Source organism: Monodon monoceros, unplaced genomic scaffold, assembly GCF_005190385.1.
Source record: "Monodon monoceros isolate NGI ecotype Baffin Bay Population unplaced genomic scaffold, NGI_Narwhal_1 Super_Scaffold_3, whole genome shotgun sequence".
NCBI lineage: Eukaryota > Metazoa > Chordata > Mammalia > Artiodactyla > Monodontidae > Monodon > Monodon monoceros.
In genome coordinates, this window is record NW_021703780.1 from 70,204,285 (window position 1) to 70,227,177 (window position 22,893).

Sequence of the window (22,893 nt, forward strand, 5' to 3'; positions counted from 1 at the left end):
GAAGTCTTCCCTCATCCCTTCCTTCTCTGGGTTTCTAAAGCATTTTAGTTGTATACTTTAGTGGCAGGTACAACTTTCTTCCCTTTTTTTAGTGGGTCTTTTTTTTATAGGTTTTTATGAGTACAGCATTTTCCCTGCTAGACTACATTCTCCTGGCAGGAGCTAGGACCTACTCATTTTTGTAACCACAAAGCTTCTAAACAGAGGGCCCTGTCTACCAATTAAGATGCTCTGGGCTATTAGTAAACCTCAACTCAAATTGGCTTATACAAATTGCAGGAAATCCAGAGGTGGGACAGTCTTCAGGTATGGCTCTGGTTCCATTTCTCTGCCATTCCCTCAGCTCTCTAACTCCCTTATGTGTTGCCTTTGTCCCCAGATTGGTTTCCCTCATGGTTATCATCATAATCTATTAACTGAATGTTTACTCGTGCTAGCATGGTGCTAAATATTTTTACATTAACCCCCTCATTTAATCCAATTAAACTTAAATCCTATTAAATTTACCCTTATAGCAGTAAATTTACACCTAAAGCAGGTACTATTATTATACCTACATTACAGGTGAGGAAACAGGTTCAGCCAGATAAACTAAATTGCCCAAAGTCCCACAGCTGGAAATGGAACCCAGGAACTTAATCTCCAGAGCTGGTGCTCTCAACCACCAGCTGTCAAAGACAACCCAACAAGAGCCAAGAAGGCAGGCCCCACTAATGCCACATTACCAGTCAGCTCACAGAAACTCTGAATGGGCAACATATCAGATGCAGAGGGTAAAAGTGTGGCTGCCAGAATTACAATATAAGCATCATGTATGAATGCCGCTACACATCCTACAACAAGGTTAGGAAACACCTAATAGGTGTTAAGAAGGCATTCAAGACTGGCACCAAGTTGAGACTTTCTCATAGAAGCTAATCAGAAATACTGGATGGGATTTGGAAAGGCAATGACTTTTTCAACATGCGCTTCCAAGTTGTTGAATTCAGACTCCATGCCGGCCCTAAGATTACCTTGTGTACACAGGGCTGGCCACTAGATAGTTCAGCCGACCCTGATTTTGGCAACCTACTTTGGAGTTAGTCTGTCTGGGCTCAACCTCAGCTCTGCCATTTGCTAACTGTAACCTTGGACAAGTAACCTCCCCTCTGAGCCTTGCCTTGCTTGCATATAAAATGGGGATAATACTAATAGGACCTACTTCACAGGGTCCTCATGGGGATTAAATGAGACTCCATAGGTGAACCCTTTGGCACAGAGTTTGAAATATCATTATTCCACTTAGAATACACGTAGGAAGTGCTTTATGAGCTACACTGATAATTTTTATTCTTATCAAGGGAACATACTGCAGTCGGGTGGGTGTGCTAAATGGGAAAGTGATTCATAGACCTCACCCTCCTGCCTGAGAAAGGCAGGAGCCCAGACCTTCCCCACAACTCCCCCTCCCCAACCCCTCCCAGAGGCCCCACATTGGCTGAGCGTTGGGAGGCTGCTATGCCCATTCTCCTGGACTCTGCCTTGGCTTCTAGAGAACAGAGAAAATGCTCACATCCAGGACTCTTCTGAGAAAGGTTAAAAAACATGAGCAAGAAATTTCCTTCCCTAGCTAAAACTTCATGTTCAAACTCCGAGGTAGAGTCCAAAACAAGGTATATCACTGCTATGTTCCTTATTCACATTCTACATAGAAAAAAAAAATGCCTCTCAAATAATTTTCATGAGATGGTAAAGGGACCAAAAGTGTGTCTCACACTACTTTAGAGTCTTCTTCAGCCCTGAGCATGTAACTGGGAACACAGTAGTTACCCAATTAACCTTTACTTTCTAACTCACCAAAATCTTTTGTTTCTTGCTCTATCACAAATGCCTATGGCATAATTTAATTTGCAGTTTTAGATTTATTTGCAATTACAAAGAAATGAAATAGAATTCTCTCAGGTGAACTGGGAATTTTGGCACCCCAAGGCAAACATAATGACCTAAAAGTCCTCAATGAAATATTTAAACGTATACTTTACTATGACACCCAACACTATGCAGACTCTTTCAAGGCAACATTCCTGAGGGTAGAAGAAAATCTACCACCTCTAGTATATTGTACCTGAATACATTTAGTGAATGTGGTACAGTCTATCTACAAGCTTCCACCTTACCAAATACACTCTCTAACCATCACCAAAATCCTGGTACGTGTCCCCACTGCTCAGCACAAACTGAATAGCAGTGAGCCAAAGACATGTCTCATACCACCAAGAGCTCATTCATTTCATTAACTACTAGGAAATTCTTACTCCTAATACATGTACTTAATATTAAATGGCAATATCTAGACAGAGTTTTACCTAAATGCCCTTGGGGTTCAGAGCAGGGGTAGGGAGGAGAAATGTTGTGCACGATTCAGATTTTGCACATTGTCCTAGGGAAAACTACGAAGTTTAATGAAAGCTTCGCAGCAAGTACCTTGTCCCCAAAGTCTAAAATCACAGACAGAAGTTTTAAAATTTTCAGAAGGCAAATTTTATTTATTATTTGCTGCATTTCTAAATTTGAGCAGTTTCTAAATTTGGCCATCATGTGCATTATCCAACTTTCCATCGCATATATTTACTTATTTCTACTGGTTTCAGGATTCATTGGGAACTTTTATATTATTTTACATGGGTATTTCAGAAAGCTCCTCCAAGGGACAAATCAGTGAATCTTAATTTTTTTCAACCTTTTTAGATAATATGTGCTCAGGAGCCAATATTTTTTAGAACTCAAGCTAACTGTTACACCTTAGAATAGAAGATGTCAGATTATAACATGCCTAGTTCTAAAAGTCTACAGATACTATCACCAAAATTTCAACCAGTTTGGAGACCCAAGTGTCAATGAGACTAAGGAAGTTTACAAACAGTGGAGAATTTTTTAAAGTTCCATACAGGATGCAATCTGACATTATGTAAAGGAGCCATATGGGTTCCACTAAGATAAGATAGCATGAACCTGGTATCAGTCAATACTACTTCCGGAATTTCTGCAGTGGGCAAAATCACAGCCAGGGATCGACAAGATGGGTGTGATGGTCAAGAGATTCCAGAGGGCTTACTGAAATAGCTAGTTATAGACAGAGGTAACAGTAGTTAACTTTCTTTGATTGGTCTTGGTCCTCCTAATAACTGAAAGAAGGCAATCTCCCAATTATATGTTGCACAAACATATTTCCCAGAAATAGCTGCCCATTCCTCCTTACCACCTTACCCACAGGCTCCCTTGATAGAGAATCTACCCAACATGCCCTTTCTCAAAGAGACTCTCCATAGTTCTTCTGGGGGTGGGGCATGGGAAGGGGGCCACAGAGCTCATGACTCCTTTGGCCACAGCTGACTGGATCTAGAGCAGACTCTGATTCAAGTTGGGCCAATCCGATTATTGTTTCTCTGAATTCAAAATTGAAATAGAGAAACTATGCAGTATCTATTGAGCACTTGAATGGAGAAGACATGTACGCTTTCCTTTAGTGGCCACTTTTTCACAAGCGACATATAAAACCAGATACTGAGAGAGAAATGAGAGAGTGAGAGACTTTGTCCCTATTCCTGATCATTTTCCAACTAACTCAATTCCAGCCCCCCAAGACACCTGGCTATCCTACTTACCCTTAGAGTCTGGGAGGAACTCATGTGTTCCTAGTAAATTCCCCATTTTTTTCCTTCAGCATGCTTGAATGTGTTTCTGCTACTTGGAACTACATTCTCCCTTAACCAAGAAGTGACGGAATGAATCAGTAAATAAATGAGCTGGATTCTCAAAGAAGACAAAGAAGAGGTTTCATAGGGCAAAGTTGCTAAGAAAGGCAGAAATCAGGAATGCTGGGACCCAAGAGGGGAAGATCTGACTTTCAGAGACAAGATTTGCAACAATACAAAAGATAATTCCTGAATAGGTGTGAGCATCCCAGTGAGGTCAGAAATTACTTGAAGAGGAAGCTGAGAGATGCCAGTTGAGGGACTCCTGGGTCAGGAGGCCATCTATATACCCTGAAGTTCTTGAAGATGGAGACAAGGTCAGGAAAATTCTAACTGGGTTAATGAGACCATCCTCATTGGGGTCCAATAATCCATAAAAAAGAGCTTCCCCATCCCTGAAGCTCTGCTCTTGCGGACCCAGCAAATTTGTCAAAATCATAACCACCTTAAAGGATCTGCTGGGCCTTTAATGAGCATCCTAAGAGATAATCTCTCTCTGCCACCTGTGGTTTTAATTTTCCAGCCAGTCCTGGAGTTGCTTCCTCTCAGCCTTCTGGATGGCTTTCCAAGATAGGAGTGTTCCTTTGGCATTCTCCCCTGTTCATTCACTTGACAAGAACGTATTTGCTCCTTCCTGCTTGCTCTCTATCCTCTGTTGCTCCCAGCAACACACTCCCTTCCTCATTCTTGCTTTCCATCCTTTCTGTATACCTCCTTGACAACATCCTTAAGATACTGTCAGGGAGCACACTACTACTCACACTCTATATTAGGTCTTCCACTTCAGCATCAAATTCCCTGGTTTTTAAGCAAATCTGTTGTTTTCCCTTTCAAGACAGTGGAAAGAAAACAATTTTGGAGCTAGGCATACCTGAGATTCAAATCCCAGCTCTCTTTAATGGTGAGACCTCAGGCAGACCACTTAATCTCTTTATGCCTTGTTTCTCATCTGTAAAATGGGGATGCCACATGTCTTGCAGGGCTGTTGAGCTCATGCACGTGGAAAGCAACTAGTAAGTTCCTGATACATAGCAGGAGCTCAAAAATGCTTATCAGGGCTTCCCTGGTGGCACAGTGGTTGAGAGGTCGCCTGCCGATGCAGGGGACACGGATTCGTGCCCCGGTCCGGGAGGATCCCGCATGCCACGGAGCGGCTGGGCCCGTGAGCCATGGCCGCTGAGCCTGTGCGTCTGGAGCCTGTGCTCCGCAACGGGAGAAGCCACAGCAGTGAGAGGCCCGCAGACCGCAAAAAAAAAAAAAAAAATGCTTATCCACCCTCCCTTTCAAGATCAATGTGAGACAGAAACAAAAAACACCATAAAAGGTCAGTTTAAAAAATGTTTCATTTTCTTTATAGGTTGTCCATCTCCTTATAAGACTGATCTCTATTTACCAAATGTCTACATCTAAAAGAATTCAAGGTATTTGAAAAGTCATGGTTACTAGTCCAGGTCAAGATTTTTTTAAAGACATCTTTCACAATTCTTTCCCACACAATGATGAGTCATTTTGCCTTTTAAATCATTATTTTTACATAAATATATAAATTCTGATCATCACTTCACAAAGTGAATAAATTGAGTATAGGCAAAGAATCAAGAAAGATGAAGATATAGTAACCATCCAATTAACTCAGGGTTTCTCAACCTTGCATCTATTGACACTGTTGGACAGATAATATGGCGGGGGTGGGAGGAGTCTAAACATGCATTGTAGGATGTTTAGCAGCATGCCTGGCGCCTACCCACTAGATTCCAGCAGCATACCCCACCCAGTTGCAACAACCAAATGTCCCCAGACGTGGTCAAGTGTGCCCTGGGGGGCAAAATTGCCCCCAGTTGAGAACCACTAAGTTAATTTGATCAATGTATATTGCAGTCAGACAGTACAAGCCCAGCTATGGGTTTATAAGACAGTAATGCTTAAGTCATTACTTCTTCTCTCCAGAATATTCCTACTGAAAAAACAAAATGGTTGCATGTCACTTCCAAGATACAATCAAATGCTGGCTTCACAGAAAAATAGAGAAGAAATTGCACGTGCCAGAATTCTGTTTGTCAGGCTGCTCTAGCTCTTGGCTGCATGCCCACATTCTGCCTAAAACCTACTTCCCAAACTTTTGAGAATGCTTTCCACAGCTTTCAGAACCTGACCTTTAGAGCAGCTTTATCTATGTGTGTGTGAAATAGATTTACAATTTTCTCTACTCCTGCAAAGCCAAACCACTTATTGAGTCCAAGTGCCAACTGGGGATGGTGGGAATTTGCACACAGATGTCAGTGGACTCCAAAATAACAACACAGGAGCTCCACCTGCAACTAATTATAGAAACTGAAATTGCACTCTGGCCAGAAGAGGCCAGGTTCAGAACCCACCCCATCTGCTTTGGCCGATAAAATCACTCTGTTACTTCTTCTCCTGTCAATATAGACTTGCTTCTTAAATTCCTCTGAGGATGTTGTCTATAGGGAATTTTATTAGGCAGTGAATACTTTGGGGGTGACCAATTCCCTCTGCCTTCCCCTCCCAGAGCTTGGTTTCAATAAGTGCCTTCAGCACAAGTGAGACTAAAATAATCTATTCATTGAAATATTCCAAAATGTTTTCTTTGGTTGATTGTGTGCTGTTGCTATCCCATAGCCAAAATAAAGTGATCCAGAGAGAAAATGGAAGATGGAAGTCATTTAGTTCTCCCAAGGTCTGGCATGCAAGAATGTTTATTTTCTTCCCATTAGCCAAGTCTTTCATAAGAAAACCTGGGAATAAAAATCTGTAAGGCTACAAATGCAGTGCACATGGCTGATCCTAGGGCTGACTGCAAGAGATTACTGAGGCAAAAATCAGCTGACATCTGTGACAAAGATGTATCGCTCACTTCAAATCATTCTCCTACATTCTGGCAAACAAAGAAATCAACTGTTGGATCCGTGCCATCTCATCTATCTTCAGAACCAAAGGAAGTTTTCACCTACCGACAAAAGGCATTTAAAATTGTGGTTTCAGTCTAAGTAGGTCATTGCCAAAGTCTGGACCAAAGTTTTTCCACCTTTCTGGAAAGGTGGACAAAAGCTACTATTCTCTGAAGAGCTGAGGAAGACTATTTCAAGACGAAGAAGATGATTTTCTTTTTCTTCTAAGATTCAGCATTCCAAGTTATGTTGTGGTACCAAACTAGTCCATATTCCCTAGTTCTAAATCCATGTGCCCATGTAACATTGGGCAAAACACACACAGGCACTCGCTCTTTAAATCAGAGTTAAAGTGAAAAAACTTACAGATATGACATATGATTGACTTCTTAATTTCTCAAATCTCTTGATATGACTTACAAGGACATTTGGAGAAAGAGAGTGACTAAGGACAGCTCAAGTCAGTGCAGTGGACACCTGCTTTTGTCCTAGAGCATCCCTTCGCCCTTCATGTCAGTTTCTTTAGAGAATTGCTCCTCTCCCAGTGCCTGCAGTTCTAATAGGTCACCAGCCATGGTAACCCCTTCTCACATACCTGTCCCCTGCCACCACACACACTCATTAAGTCCTGGAGAAAGAATATAACCAAGGCAGGACCAAAGTCCTTCCATAAATTTTCTAAATGATAAATGAAGACACAGGGAGCTCTTACAGCTTCAATTATGACCTACCACATGAAGGAGAAAATGAGGCTCACACGTACAGGCAGATATTGAGAACCAGAAATGAAGAAATGGGGAGAGACAAAGTCCTGCTACAGTCTGAGGCCCTGGATCCAGTCAACCCCAAGCTCCATACCTGAGCCTTTCTGCAATTTCATTGCAGGAACTAATAAATTTCCATTTTCGCTTATACAGGCTAGCAATAGCATTCGTGTCACTACTTAAAGAGTATTGTCCAATACCATTAGTAAGTAGGTTTCTTCATTCTCATGTGTAAGGTCCTTTAAGGTCTCATTTCACCTCACTGAAATGCACCTATTTTTACGGTTTGATGACTGGTGATAATTAGAATAATAATTATCAGTTCATGATTTTCTATGTTTTATCAGTTAGGAAGGTACTAAGCTGCAAGTAATAGGATACCCAACCAGCAGTGACTTAAACAACTAGGGGTTTATTTTCTCACATGACTAGAAGTCTGGAGGCAGGCCATTGCTGGGGCTGGTGCAACTGCTCAGAGATGGTAAGACATATGTCTCTATGCTTTTCTTGTCCTTCCTTCCATGGTTACTAACAGGCAACGTATTGACACTAAAGACAGAAAGAAGGAGGAAGGAGCACTGCTGGTGACATTTATTCCTTTATCAGGAAAATAAAAGTTTGCCTAGAATCTCCCAGATTTCCACTTGAGTTTCATTGGTCAGTCACCTCAGGAAGGGGAGGAGGAGCCTGAAGGTGAGCCACTAATCAGGCATCATTAGGATATTAGAAGGCCCAGCCACTGAAGGAAACTTTGACCACACTGAAAAGGTTCATCCACTTTAGAAGTCTCAAACTTAATGTCACAATTCCAGAGCTGCTCTTAAAGAAGTCTTTCCCAAAGTATGGCCTTTATACCCTTAGTTCTAGGAATATTTATAGTTTGTGACAGATAGGATTTGTATATATATATATATATATGTATGTATGTATGTATATATTCACTTCACTCCCTTTCTGCTTCGCAGGGAATAGATTTCCCTGACCCCACTGACTTTGGACTTGCCACATAACATGCTTTAGTCAACAGGATGTTAGTAGACAAAATGCAAGCAGAGGCGTTAAATGCATCTATGTGGTTTGGTTGGATCACTTGGTGTCTGTGATCCACCATCAGAAGATAAAGCCCTGAATAGCTGCTGTTCCAAAGAGAATGTGGAAACACGTGGAACGTACCTGAATCCCACTTTCAGCCTAGAGCCTGGTGCTCAGAGCCCAGACCTGCCCAACTAAGTTGCAGCCAACCTGTAAACATGTAAGGGAGAGGTAAATGCTATCTTCTTAAGCTAGCAAGTTTTAGTATGGCTTGTTAGACAGCATTACTGCAGCAATAGCTGCCTAATACATAAATGTTCAGTTTAAGATAAAGTTTCATGGTCAAGTAAGTTTGGGAAATTGCTGGATTAAGCAAGTTTAATAAATATTTTTAACTGCAAGAGTTAGAGCATTTCACATGCTGATATGTTATATTAGTCTGCTAGGACTGCCAAAACAAAGTACCACAAACTGGTTGGTTTAAACAATAGAAATTTATTGTCTCGCAGTTCTGGAGGCCAGAAGTTCAAGATCAAGGTGTCAGGGCTTCCCTGGTAGCGCAGTGGTTGACAGTCCGCCTGCCGGTGCAGGGGACACAGGTTCGTGCCCTGGTCCAGGAGGATCCCACATGCCGCGGAGCGACTAGGCCTGTGAGCCATGGCCGCTGAGCCTGCATGTCCGGAGCCTGTGCTCCGCAATGGGACAGGCCACAACAGTGAGAGGCCCGCATACCACAAAAAAAAAAGATCAAGGTGTCAGCAGGGTTCTTCCTTCTCAGGGCTGTAAGGGAAGGATCCGTTCCAGGTGTATCTCTTTGGCTTATAGATGGCCATCTTCACCCTGTCTCTTCCACTGGTCTTCTCTCTGTGCATGTCTATGCCTGTGTCCAAATTTCTCCTTTTAATAAGGACACCAGTCATATTGGATTAGGCCCACCCTAAGGACCTCATTTTACCTTGATTACCTCTGTAAAGACCTTATTTCCAAATAAAGTCACATTCTGAAGTACTGAGGGTTAAGACCCCAACATATCTTTTTTTAGGGGGGACAGAATTCAACCCAAAATATAGTGTTTGAATTCCTAGGAGTATCTAGTATGTAGTGTCTTAAGCTTATTTGACCAGAAGATCCCCTTTGGAAAGTGTCATTTCCCTGGACACACTTTGGAAACCTGGCTTTGAGGGATCCATGGATCTCAGAGTAGTAGAAGGAATGGTGCCCAAAAGAAGATATAGGGATAAGACAGATCTGAGTAGTGAATATATTTAAGTACCACCCACAAACCTGATGGGACCCGACACTCCAGGGATAAGCCCTTGATCTCATAAACACTCAGTACTCAAGGCTACTGCAGCTGCATTTAACTGTCAATGGACACCACTTCACAATGCAGCTGCCTCACCACCTTTTCAGCAGGAGATAGAATTAATTCTGTCACCCACTTCCAACTGGTACAACTCTTCATATCTGGACACTCACAGTGAAATGAATATTTTAGAACAGAGTTGAATGACCTCTGTTGAAATGGCCCTGCAGTTATATAAATAAAAGAAAAAATAATAATAAAGGAAACACGGAAATGTGATCCACCTCGACCTTTTCAAGTTACAGGCTCAAAATGAGAATCAATAAATCATATATGAAACTAGCTCTAAAACTCATCAAAAACCCTTATTAATATTGATTTAGAGTAGATTATTTTCTCTTGTGTTAAGCCAGAAATAGAAATTATCACATAACCATTGCTTAAAAGCCATAACATTCCCCAGACAGGTTTACTTACACTTCTTAGGTTACGTTTCCCAGTGACCTTGTCCCACTTCTGCACACACGAGATGGGTAAATATTAGATCTAGTACAATCTTCCAGAGTATGACGCTATTTATATTCATGAAGATCCTTGACTAGCCATGCATGAATTAGGAAAATGTCTAAAAACTGCTTTATGTACACCTAATTTGGAAAAAATAATCCAATAAAAATACAAAGTTTGGGACTTCCCTCGTGGCGCAGTGGTTAAGAATCTGCCTGCCAATGCAGGGGACACGGGTTCGAGTCCTGGTCCAGGAAGATCCCACATGCCACGGAACAACGAAGCCCGTGCACCACAGCTACCGAGCCTGTGCTCTAGAGCCAGCGAGCCACAACTACTGAGCCCACGTACCACAACTACTGAAGCCCGTGCGCCTAGAGCCTGTGCTCCGCAATGAGAAGCCACCGCAATGAGAAGCCTGTGCACCACAATGAAGAGTAGCCCCCGCTCGCGACAACTAGAGAAAGCCCGCACTCAGCAATGCAGACCCAACACAGCCAAATATAAATAAATAAATAATAATAATTTTAAAAATACAAAGTTAACAATTGCATTAAAAATCCAGGGATATGAAAAGTTAATAACCTATATGCACAAAACTGCAAGATATAAGTCCTTATGAACTTTCTGAAAATGTATTTTCTACCATGTTTTCTCTCTCTGATCTCCATTGTATGGGTAAATAGAATGGGGTTGTAAAGAAAAGACCACCATATCATCTTTTAGAGAAAAACGGGTCACTTAACTTCCCCATACACAGTTGCATTCTCTTGCCCCCAACATCCACTCTTACCCCACAGGCCATTAAAAATAAAAAGAGGACTACCTCAAGTGGCAGTCTAACATCTATTCTAAATCTTTTCTCCTCATCTCTCCCCAAATCAGTCTACAGGTGTGACACTGACAGCACGAGACTCCACCCCACTCTTCCTCCATCAAGAAAATACATCGTGAAGCAAAAAGCTCAAGTGCTGGAATACACATAACTCTGCATCCATGCACTCTGGTTTCTATAAACAAACCAAAAATTCCACACATCAGTACTGTAACTTAGTATCCCAAATGTATTTCTATACATGCAGATCTTTGTGGCTGAGAAGTAGGGCCTTGGAGAGAACCTAGGAAGTGTGAATGGGAAGGGGGTCTGGGGTGGAATATCCATCCAGGAACCTGGGCATCTACCCTTCACACATAAGAAATTTGGTCATAGCCACCTACCCATTGGCTCCAAGGTCTGTACTTCCTTCAACACAGGGCGGGTGTTCAACATCCTCCCTTAGATCTGGAGTTGGGTTCAGCTTCCTCTGACAGAACCACAAGGACTTCAAAATATACTGCAAAGGAATTGATGAATGGGAGACCTCTGTAACACTGCACATAAGGGTGAAAGGTCTGTGCCTGTGATCATTAAATTCACAGAACTATGAATTTCATATACAAGAGCGTCCAAATATCCTCATCTCCACACTATAATGGACCTGCTTCCCATTTCTATTCACATAGCACAATTCAAATCATTTTAGATCACCTGAATTTAGTTAGTGAAATTCTAATTATCCAAATACCCCCTGGTAGAAGTACATTTGTTGTTGTGGTTGTTAAGAAACCACAATCAAGTGTTGTTTCTCTCTTTTACATTCTTTTCTTCCATACAGAAAAGTTTAAGAAGAAATAAATTTCTAATTAAGAACAAAAATCGTAATTAAACTAAATTACATTCTTAATCATTCTATCAAAACTAGTCATGTTTTTCACCTAACATCTGAAGTGTGATCTTCCTATCATACTAAGATTCTATTCATAGCTCAGTGATCCTATAAGGAGGTAGTAAGCATAAAGTTAAGATCTTACATGTTGGCATAAAATAGACCAAAGCCTTAAAGCCCAGCTCCGTCACTTACCAGCTGTGTGAACTTGGGCAAGCTGCTTATTCTCTCTACATTTATTTTTAACCTGTAAAATGAGAAAAAATCTAGCACCTACCTCAGATGATTGATGCAAACACTAAATAAGATGATGTACACAAAGCTCTAAGCACAATGCCTAGTACATAGTAAGCCCCCAACTGATGTCTACTGATTGCAGTAGCAGTAATAATAGAAACAGCAGCAACGGCAGAACTCTGGATTCTTCCCCAAACTTTATTTCATCTCGCTCCACTTTCTGACAAATATAAAAACTCCACTGGTACAAATTTTTAGTGCTCCTTCATATCTGACTCTCCTCTCCTTCCTGGAAAGAAGAGAGGACTACACCTCACACCCCCTTGCATTTGTGTCACTTCCAGTCCAAGGAACTGAGAAGCCAATGTGCCACCACAGGCACTCTTTTCCTCTGCTGTAGCAACTCTTGAAGCCACGTGCCAAGATGAGGAAAGCCCGGATCCTGAGTCACTGCCTGGAGGAGAGCTGCCCTGGCGAGTCACTTGACCTGCTTCATAACTTCAGGTGAATAAGAAATAAATCTCTGATGGGTTAAGCCACTGAGATTTGAGGTCTGTTGATTACTGCAGCAGGATCGACCCTATTCTGACCAACAGGTATTCATATACTCCTGAAAGGGATCCTGATATACTTCTGGGGGGGGGGCACTTCAGTTTTTTTAAATACCTTGCTTTTTGTCAATTTTTATATTCTTTACTTTGTAATACTACTTCATATTGCAAGTAAATTGACTTTTCAAAATCTCCATGCCTCTTCCTCCTTTTATATTTTTAACCTAAAAAAGAAAATAATTATAGTTTACTTATATTTAATATACAGATTAAGACTAGGGCTTTCACTGGGTCATATGTTGCATAGTCATATGTCACCCACAGTAACCAAGGTAGCCTGTGATCATAGTAGGTTCCAGAACAAGGAAGAGGTTCCCTCAAATATTCACTTCCTTCTGGCTAAGGTAACATGGGACAGTTAAGTGGAATTGTGGATATTACCTGCTTTAAACTGAACTATGTCTTACAAAATAGACAAGGGGCTTAAAATGTTTTTAGTCAAAGCAAAAAGGTTTTGTGTGTCGTTAAAATGTACCTCAATAAATTATTTATTTTATTTTTTCTTTTCCATATTAATTTTTTGTGAATGTCAAAGAAGAAACATAATATATTGGCACAGTAGCACATTGTGTAATTTATAAATAAATATACATGTATAAGTAGGGATCTGTGCTCAAAAATTTTTTTAATGATAAAACCATAAGAAACAAGTAATTTTGCAGCTGACAGCTTTAAAAATGGCTTCCAAGCTTTTTGTCATTACTTGCATCATTCCTAAACTGCTTTAACCATTTTCCAAAACAACTAAAAAAGGAAGAAAACCAGTACAGAACTGGGGAAATGGACTTCATAAACCAGCAAAGTCAGAAGAAAGCAGAAATGATAGTGAAGGGCATTGATTTGACTTAGGAATGAAGAACAAAGCTTTCTGTTCCAACCAAAAATCATATTTCCACATCTGAAAACCAGAAAAGGCTCTGTCAGATAATCAAAGGGATAAGGTGATTGCTTTCTGCACATAGAAGGAAAACGAAGAGCAATTCTCAGATAATCAAAGGGATAAGGTGATTGCTTTCCGCACATAGAAGGAAAACGAAGAGCAGATTCTCATACAGATCAGAAATGCTTCTACAAACGCTTGGACTCCAAAGGGGTGGCAGCCAGGGAAACAGATAGAAGCCAGCAGATGACCCCAAGAAAGGCAGAGAGCTTCCTTAGGACAGCATCAGGACCAACTATCAGAGAATGACTAGTTCAGCCAAGTTAAAATTACCTCCAGCTTCTACAGAAAGTTAAACGACATCTGGGAATTTTTTCCAGCCAAATGGCACAACAGCCTCTACTTCCCATCTCTTAGCATTTATCTCACTGCTAATAAGAGGTGAAGCTGGGATATAAACCCAGGCATGTCTTACTCCAAAGCCCCTATGAACAGCAGCATATAAATGAGCCTCACGGTATAGGTAGGATTTGAAAATGAAGACTAGCTGGGACTGAACAAAAAGAGGCAGGGAGAGGGGATGCTGAGAAGGCCACGAATGGAAAGGAACAGAAGGGAAAGGAGGTGGGAAACTTTGAGTATGTGCAAGAATTACCAAGTGGTAGTGCAGGTAGCACAGAAGATGTGGAAGGAGGTGGTATGAGATAGAAGGTACTGTAGGCTCAGCCAGAGGTACACTTCATTCTGGAGGCAATGAGTAATTATTGAGAGCTTTAAAGCAGGGGAATGGCATAACTGCAGGTATACAATGGGAAAACTAATCTTGCTATGCCATGGAAGATGGATCAAAAAAGAGTAAGCACATAGTAGGTGCTTAATTAATATTGAATGAATAAAGGTAGAAAGACCAGGTTAAAATTTATTGTGTTTCTCTAACATGACATCAAACCCATCCTATCCAATCCCATTTAATATTGTTCAGTTTGCTATTTAGTGAACCAACTTCCCTCATTCTAGAAGGAAATGTTGCTGGTGCATTAAAAAAAAATCAATTCACCAGTCAAATGTGGCCCTCTAAATGTTGCTGTTAAAGTGTCTACTCTTGGGCTTCCCTGGTGGCGCAGTGGTTGAGAGTCCGCCTGCCGATGCAGGGGACGCGGGTTCGTGCCCCGGTCCGGGAGGATCCCACATGCCACGGAGTGGCTGGGCCCGTGAGCCATGGCTGCTGAGCCTGCACGTCCAGAGCCTGTGCTCCGCAACGGGAGAGGCCACAGCAGTGAGAGGCCTGCGTACCGCAAAAAAAAAAAAAAAAAAGTGTCTACTCTTGCAAAAATCAACGTTTTCCTCTTCTACTCAGAAGGAAGTACATCTGAGCTGCTCTTGTGACTACTGAAAAAGAAAACAAAAATAACCAAGTATAAAGTTAGCCAATGAGGACTGATTCCCCCCTCTTCTGCAGCAATGTGAAAAGGTTATTGGAAAACAAGGAGATCACAAGCTGTAACCTTATATTTCCTATGCCCTCTGCTAGTCTCCAAGTCAAACACATACTAAGCCATAGCTATCTTGATGATGCCAAACTTTCTTCTGCACAGGCCGTGGTACCATCTGCAAACCATCAACTACTCCGTGAGAAGCCAAGGCTGAAAAACACTGAGATGAGTCATAACCTACCTGATTTTCTTCATGGGAAACCCTCATCTGCTCCTTGAGGACAGACATCCGGGCTGCCTCTTCTTTCCTCAAGACTCTCTCCTTCTTGAGCTCAGGACTCCAGAAAGTCTTAATACTGTTCATGGAAGACCCCAACTTGCTGTCCTTGATGTCTAGCTCTTTCCGGAGGAGGTCATTCTCTCTCTGAAGTTCCTTGAGCTGGGCTTGAAGGTCTAACATTGTGCTATCCCTTACCTGCCTCAACATGGAGGGGACCTGGTGGTGGTGATGATGGGATGAGCTGGTCAGACCGCCATGTTGATCTGTGTATGAAAGGACATCTGTGTGGGAAAGTCCAGCAGAGGCAATATTGGGACTACTCCCCATAGCTGTGACTCGGCCTCCATATACAGCTCGATTTGTGGCCCTTCCCAGAGTCATGGTGCCCTTTGGGTAAGTTGTTGAAGCCACCCCCTCATGATCACTCAGATACATGGGTCCAGACGTAGCATAGGCTGCATTAAGGGACTGGATATTCTCCATGGACAGAGTCTTGCCTGTTCCTCCACCTCCCCCACTACTTGTTCTTCGGTGGCCCAAACGAGGAGACCTTGGCAAACGAGGAGATCTGGAAGGGCTACCTTCCAGATTGGTGATTGTTCTTGCACTTCCATACATTTTTCTTCTATTATGAGGTGCTACAGAAGAGAAGGAATGCTATACTAAGTTGGAGATTAAGCCAATATTTCCACTGTTGGCCAGAATTTTCACTGCATTCTTTTCATAGTCTGTATCAGAAAATGCATCCAATCAGAGATCTGAAAAATGAGAAAAAAAGATAATCAAAAACAAATTTCTTTAGAACTCTGACTGTTAATTGCATTATATTTTTAAAATACGTATATAGATGATAGATTGATGATGATAGATGATAGAGTCACACCTATGCTTATTTAAAAATAATAGTGATCCCAAACTTTTACTTACTACACGTAAACATTTTGTAAACTCCCCCCAACCCTGCTCCCAAGCAAGGTGAAAAGTTCTCAGAGCAAAAAATAAGCTCATTTTTCCTTAAGAAAATGAAGCTCTGCATTTCAGTCTGTGCTAAGTGACAGTTGGGACCTCCAGAAAAATTCACCATAGGATTCCTTATCATACAGACCCTAGCGATAAAATACTCCATCCTAGGGACAAGACCCCCATACACAAGTGGCTTGACAGTGACTCTGAGAAGTTGTTGCTTCTTAGGATGTCAAATAATAGTCAAGCAGGCTGTTACCTCCCTCTCCTGTAACCATTACAGACAATACTAATCCATCACAGTTCTCTTTCCCACAAAATCCAGAACTCTTCTCAACACAACACTCTAGATGGTTTACCAATCAACTGGTATTGACACATGAGTCGGAACCTATTGGCCATCTTGGAGCTAGAAGAAAAAGGTGGCTCAACCAACAAGTCTCCTATACATATAGCCAGATCCTAAATGCTATCACCAAGGAACATGGCAGTCCTGTCTCTTTCCCCCTTCATACACATCTTTCAGGCTAGTGTTTTGAGAATTTTTTCCAGTTTGGTTGACATAAATATTCATATTAACCACTCTACAACTGTACAGAAATGGCACAGGGAAACAGTCCCCCATGTCAGAGTTCCTGGTCCCACAACACCTAGAGAAAAGCTCCCTGTCATAGTTACTCAAGTACTTTGGTGCAGATTTACATAGCTAGGGCTACAGGATTGTGATTATCCCTTCAGTGTTAGGATCCAAATGGCCTTAATGGGGTGCATCATGGCTTCCTGCTCTTCCTCTTAGGGTATGTTTAGTGTTCTTTCTTTTGCTTCAGCTTTTAAACACTAAGACCACAAATTTTGGAGAGGGGCCAACCGAAGTTCAAATATCCATTCTAACACTGACAAGCTGAGTGACCTTAGGCAAATTATTTAACTGTCACATCCTTCCCTTCTCTAATCAATAAAATGTGGGTAAAATCACCTTACTCAGTATTGTGAGAAATAGGTAAGATGATGCTTTTAAAACACCCAGTTTGGTGCCTAGCACAGAATAGTCAATAAATAGTTTTTGTTGGTAGTATCAATAAGTGCATTAATAGCATTATATATCTTTTTTTACCTGCCTATCTTTCATTCTCCCTCAGCTCTCCCACCCCGGCCCACCTTTCTGGTAATACTCCCTATTTCTCTTAGAGAAATTGTTCCCAACTCTCTACCCACAGTTCATCAGGTTTAGGTGAGGCTGACTCCCTCCATTCTATCCTGGAGGGTGCCAGCGGTGAGAACATGACCCAGTCCTGGCCAATCATCATATTCCATCCACCAGACATGATAGGTGGTTTAGGGATAGGCATGTGACCCACACTGGTCCAAAAACACTCCCTATCATGACTTTAGCTGGAATAATTGGGAAAGATAAGCTCTTTTTTAGCTAGAATTACTTGCTTTCAAGATAGAGCTTCTGAGTACTACCATGTGGAAAGTGCTTCTCTGATAATGAAGCTAACGCAAAGGAAAGCAGAGCCAAACTTTGAATAGTGTGAAATCAAACTGGGTGACATCACTTGAAACCCTGGATCCAGCAGTCACTGACGCTACATCTATCCCTAGGCCATTTTAGCTACATATGCCAGGTAGACTGACTACATTAATGGTCTCAATTCTTTACCCCTTCCTGTATCTGGGTCCTTGGCTGTGCCCTCCCAATCTGACTCTGGGTTCAGTCATGTGACTTGCTTTGGCCAATAATGTGATAGCAAATGGGAAGCAAGCAGAGGCCTGAAATAGCACTTGTGTGTTTACCCTCTTGCTCATTTTCCTCTGCCATGGCAGTTAGAACATGCCTAGTCTAGCCTGCTAAAAGATGAGAAACATAAAATAAGAGTCAAGGTATCCTAGCCAATAGCCAGCCAACCCCAAGACATTTGAGTAAGCCCAGCCAAGATCAGCAGAGCTGCCTAGCAAACAAGCAGCCGACCACAGATGCATGAGTAAGTCCAGCTGAGATCCAGTGAGCCCCATACACTCATAGACTAAATAAATACTTCTCAGTATGTCACTGATGTTTTGTGGTTGGTTGTTTTGCAGCATTACTGAGGCAACAGAAAACTGATACATTCACCCATAAATTTTCTTTTTTGCTACGTTCCATTCGAATTAGGGTATCTGTCATTTATGCCCTAGAGAGTCCTCTATATAGTATGAAGAAATATTTTGCATACAGCTTTCTCCTAAAAAGTCTCTCCAAAGAATTATACACCTGTTCTTAACTAAGGAACTTAGTTTCAAATGTTTGTTTCTCAAAGCTTAATTTTGTTTTCCTTGAAAATATACAAAAATCATTTTGTATCTAAAATTTTTGCATGAATAATCTGTTCTCTAAAAAAAGTGAGTCAACGGTTCCAACAATAGGAATTCAGTTACAAAAATGATGAGGCAGACAGACAGAAAGTAGAATAATGTGACCATTACATGAATATTTAACGTTATGTAATACATATTACATATGTAATATGTAACGAATATTAATCATGAGATGGAAAGATGCTCATGACATACTAGTAGTGGGGGGAAAAAGTAGACTCAGAAACATTTTTATGGTCAATTCACATTGTAAAACACATATACATACACACTAGCTTGCAGAGAAGACTGGTACAACACACGTCAAAATGTTAACAGTGATGGGGTTCAAAATGGTTTTCATTTTCTTCCTTTTGTTTATTTGCATGTTCTAAATTTTCTATAATAAAGGTCTTTTCCATTGTCTTTTTAGTCTTTATTTATTTCTACTCTGATCTTTGTTATTTTCTTCCTCCTACTAACTTGGGGATTACTTTGTTCTTTTTCTAGTTCCTTGAGGTGTAAAGTTAGGCTATTTTCTGAGACCTTTCTTTTCTCTTAATGTACCTTTTCATCATTATCAACTTAAGAAAATAATTTTTTCCTTCTATAATTCCAATAGTTAAATTAATTGTTATTTTTGCTATGTTTAGAATCTAGGTCCTAGCTAAGCCACCACTTACAGATGTATCTTCCAAGAAGTGATAAAATCTAACTTGTCCTTCTCTCTCTTCTCTTGTGTCTAGAGGCAGACATTTCTGAGGTCCCTAGCCAGGTTTGAGGTCCCAATCCGAATTCAGTAAAATTTACACCCACACAGATTTAATCTGCAGTGATATTACCAGCCCAGCTGGCCAATGCTTTGGAGAATTGCAACAACCAACAAACAAAAGTGGATTTGCTCCTTCTGGAAATACACACACACACAACACACACATGACATAACATGCACAGATATATTAACTAGCTTGAAATAATGTTTCTTTAAATATTTGCATTCTCCTTTTCTAGGTTTAGTATCGGTAGTTTAGTGTCATAGAATGGATTGAGAAGCTTTCCATTTTTCATATGTTCTGGAACAGTTAGCATAATAAAGACTCTCTATTCCTGAAATGTTCGGTAGAACATACCCATAAAATTAAATGGGCTTAGTTGTTGATTATCTTTTCACTTTTTACTATGTTTACTGATCTATTCAGATTTGCTGCCTATTTGGTGTCAATGATCATTAAAATGTTTCTTGAGAAACAGTCTGTTCCTTTGAGATTTTTCAGTCTTCCTGGTATTGCTCTGTATAACTTTTCCTTCAAATTTTTAAAATCTCTTCAAGTTATGTCTCCATCTCATTCCTAATGTTGTTTGTATTTTTCTGTTTCTCTTGATGACAATATGACAAATTCTTGTCTATTTTTTAGTGTTTTAAAGATACATTTTTTTCTGTTTTACTGATACATTTTACTACAGTTTGTCTTCCATTTCATCAATATCTCTTTATCCTTAATAATTTCTACTTCCTTTGTGTTTAGTTACATTTGCCGTTTTGCACTAAATGTTCATTTATCATCAATCATATTTTCTGATGAATGCATGTAAGATTACACACACTGGCTGCATATGTTTTATGTATAGAACTCTTCTTTAAACAGCTCTTCTTTTGAAATTTTTTCTACCCCAGGGAATATTCAGGATATATTTAAATGTCAAAGTAGATAGAGGTTTTTGGCTAAAACTTTGTAGTCCTCATGCTATGGCACTGGGATCATAGAACTTAATACATATATCTTCTAATCTTTGAAATTTGTCAAGACTTTCTCAATGGCCCAATAAGTGATTAAAACAACTAATAGATGATACAGAAAATTTTTAAATTCATATATGTGTACAGAAGAAAATGAAAACACTCTCAATTTTGTCACTCATAGACAACCTCTGTTAACAAGTTGATGTCGTTGCTTCCAATTCCTTTTAACTGCGTGTGTATAATTTTAGACAAAATCCTTATTATATTCCATATAAAGTCTTGTACTATCTTTTTCCTCAATGTTTTATTCTTAACATCTTTTTCCACTTAACATTAATGCCATAAGATATTTTGATAGAACATGATTTTTAATGGCCATCATAAGTCTCCAAAGATGGCCACCAAAATTCCTCCCCTTCCTGTACAGATTTGTCTCTCCTTCCACTAAGAAATGGATGGTATTTCCCTTCTTCTTGAATCTGGGCTGGCTTCATGACAGCTTTGACCAACAGATGCTACAGAAGTGACACTGTTCCAGCTCTGGGCCTATCCTTGAAGAGGCCTAGCAGCTTCTGTTTCTGCTCTCTTAAAAACCAGAGATGTAAGGTTCAAGCTATCCTACTGGAAAGAGAAACCACACAGAAAGGCCCTGGAAGATGAGATACTACATGGAGATAGAGAGACCATGAGAAGGAGAACCGAAGTATCCTAGCCAACAGCCAGCACTAAGATGCCAGACTGGTAAGACAAGCCATCTTGGACCTCAGCCCAGCCCAGCCCAGCTGCCATCTGAAATCAGCTGCATGAGTGACAGTCAACATTATGTGTAACATGAAGGACCACCCAATCAACCCACGTAGTGATGGAAAATAATAAATTGTAGTTTAAAGCCTCCTGAGTTTGGAGGATTTTGGTGGTTGTTTTTACATAGCAAAAAAACTGAAACAGTCATTTAATGTTTCTTTGAATGGCTATCTAATCATTTCCTCAACCAATCACCTATTACGTGACACTTACGTAATTTCTTTTTAAAATAAAATTAACATAGTTAATATTCTGATTGATAAAGCTTTGTATACATCTCTTATTACTTCCCTAGGATTAAGTTCTAGAAGTAAAATTTTGAAATTTAAAGGCTCTTGATACCCACTATCAAAATTCCCCTCAGAAATGTTGACACTCACACCCTCACCCTTGGCTGTTTTTCCTCCACAGCCTCTACTCTTTTCTCTCAACATAGCCAAGAATCCACCATCTTCTCCTGAAGCTACTAAAAATCTCTGAATTAACCAACTCAGGATCACAGCATATTCAGTAAACACACCTTAAGAAGTATTTATTAAATACCAATAGTGTGCTACACCAGCTCTGCTTTAGGCCACCGCTTCCTCAACAGTTCGTAAATGTTCAAATAAACAAGGCTTAACGGGATTTTGATTTTACACCTAGATATCTCAGAGACTTTAGGACACTAAGGTGTATTGTGACTGTTCCAAAATTCAGTATATAAGATAGCTTTTCCCAAATTTATTTGACAAGAGAACCCCTTTTCCCTTTGGAATACCTGAAAACTTTTCACTGAACACTCAACTTTATTCATGTAATCATTATATTTTAAGCATCAGCTTAATTCCCAGTCTTGAAAGTTGGGGATAAAGCAGTGATTAAGATAGACACAGCTTCTGTCTATGGGAAGTTTACCCACTAGAATAGACTTTCTCGGAGTTTTCTTCATCTCAGATCTAACACAGTTTGAGGGGAAGATGGTTATGGGAACTACAATCTGCTTTAAGGGCAGAGACGTGAAACTGACCCAGAAGACTCAGAAATGAGTCTTTCAAGAAATACAGAAGATCAAACTAATGACTGTTTGGAGTTTTGACCCTCTAAGACAAGAAATAAATATAATTCTGTATTTATTTTTTCAAACACTCAACAAAGAAGCTAGAATGTCAAAAGGAACACAAGTCAATCATCAGCAGGCTGTTAATCTAAGAAGTGAGGAAACAGGTTGACGTTTCTTACTCCAAGGTCACAACAGACAAGAGGTATTATGCATAATTCCACATAACATCAAACCAAATAGGAACTCCAGAGAACATCAAAACAGTAACAATAATTTCTTTACCCCCATACATCTGCTTCTTAACAGTAAATTTTAATTAGCAACCTAGGCCCAACCCTTTATTTTGGAATTAGTCTCTTCCACCAAATTTACAAAGAGCAGGGATGGTTTCCTGGAACAATTTCACCCCTAAAGCTGAAGCACACAGAGTGATGTCGATTTCACAAATGAAAAGGCTCAGTTGACAAGGTAAAGCAAAGGCGAGTTCCCATGGTTAACAAGTCCTCCTAAGTCTTATGATTCCTTCCTGTTCTACTGAGTCACTCCCAAATGCACCCCCCCCAGATGTGTTTAAGTCTCCTGAGATATATATATATATATATATATA

At 40.4% G+C, this 22,893-nt stretch overlaps 1 protein-coding gene across 2 annotated transcripts in view; it reads right to left on the reverse strand.

Annotated features, from left to right (window-relative positions):
* ERC2 (ELKS/RAB6-interacting/CAST family member 2) overlaps positions 1–22,893 on the reverse strand; it is a 961,347-nt gene that overhangs the window by 914,417 nt on the left and 24,037 nt on the right. For both annotated transcript variants that reach the window (XR_003796722.1, XM_029242971.1), the window contains exon 2: positions 15,361–16,157. Coding sequence is in view for 1 of the 2 variants with exons in the window: in XM_029242971.1 (XP_029098804.1) it covers positions 15,361–16,017 (657 nt within the window). In the remaining variant the exon portion in view is untranslated. The remainder of the gene's footprint in view (positions 1–15,360; positions 16,158–22,893) is intronic.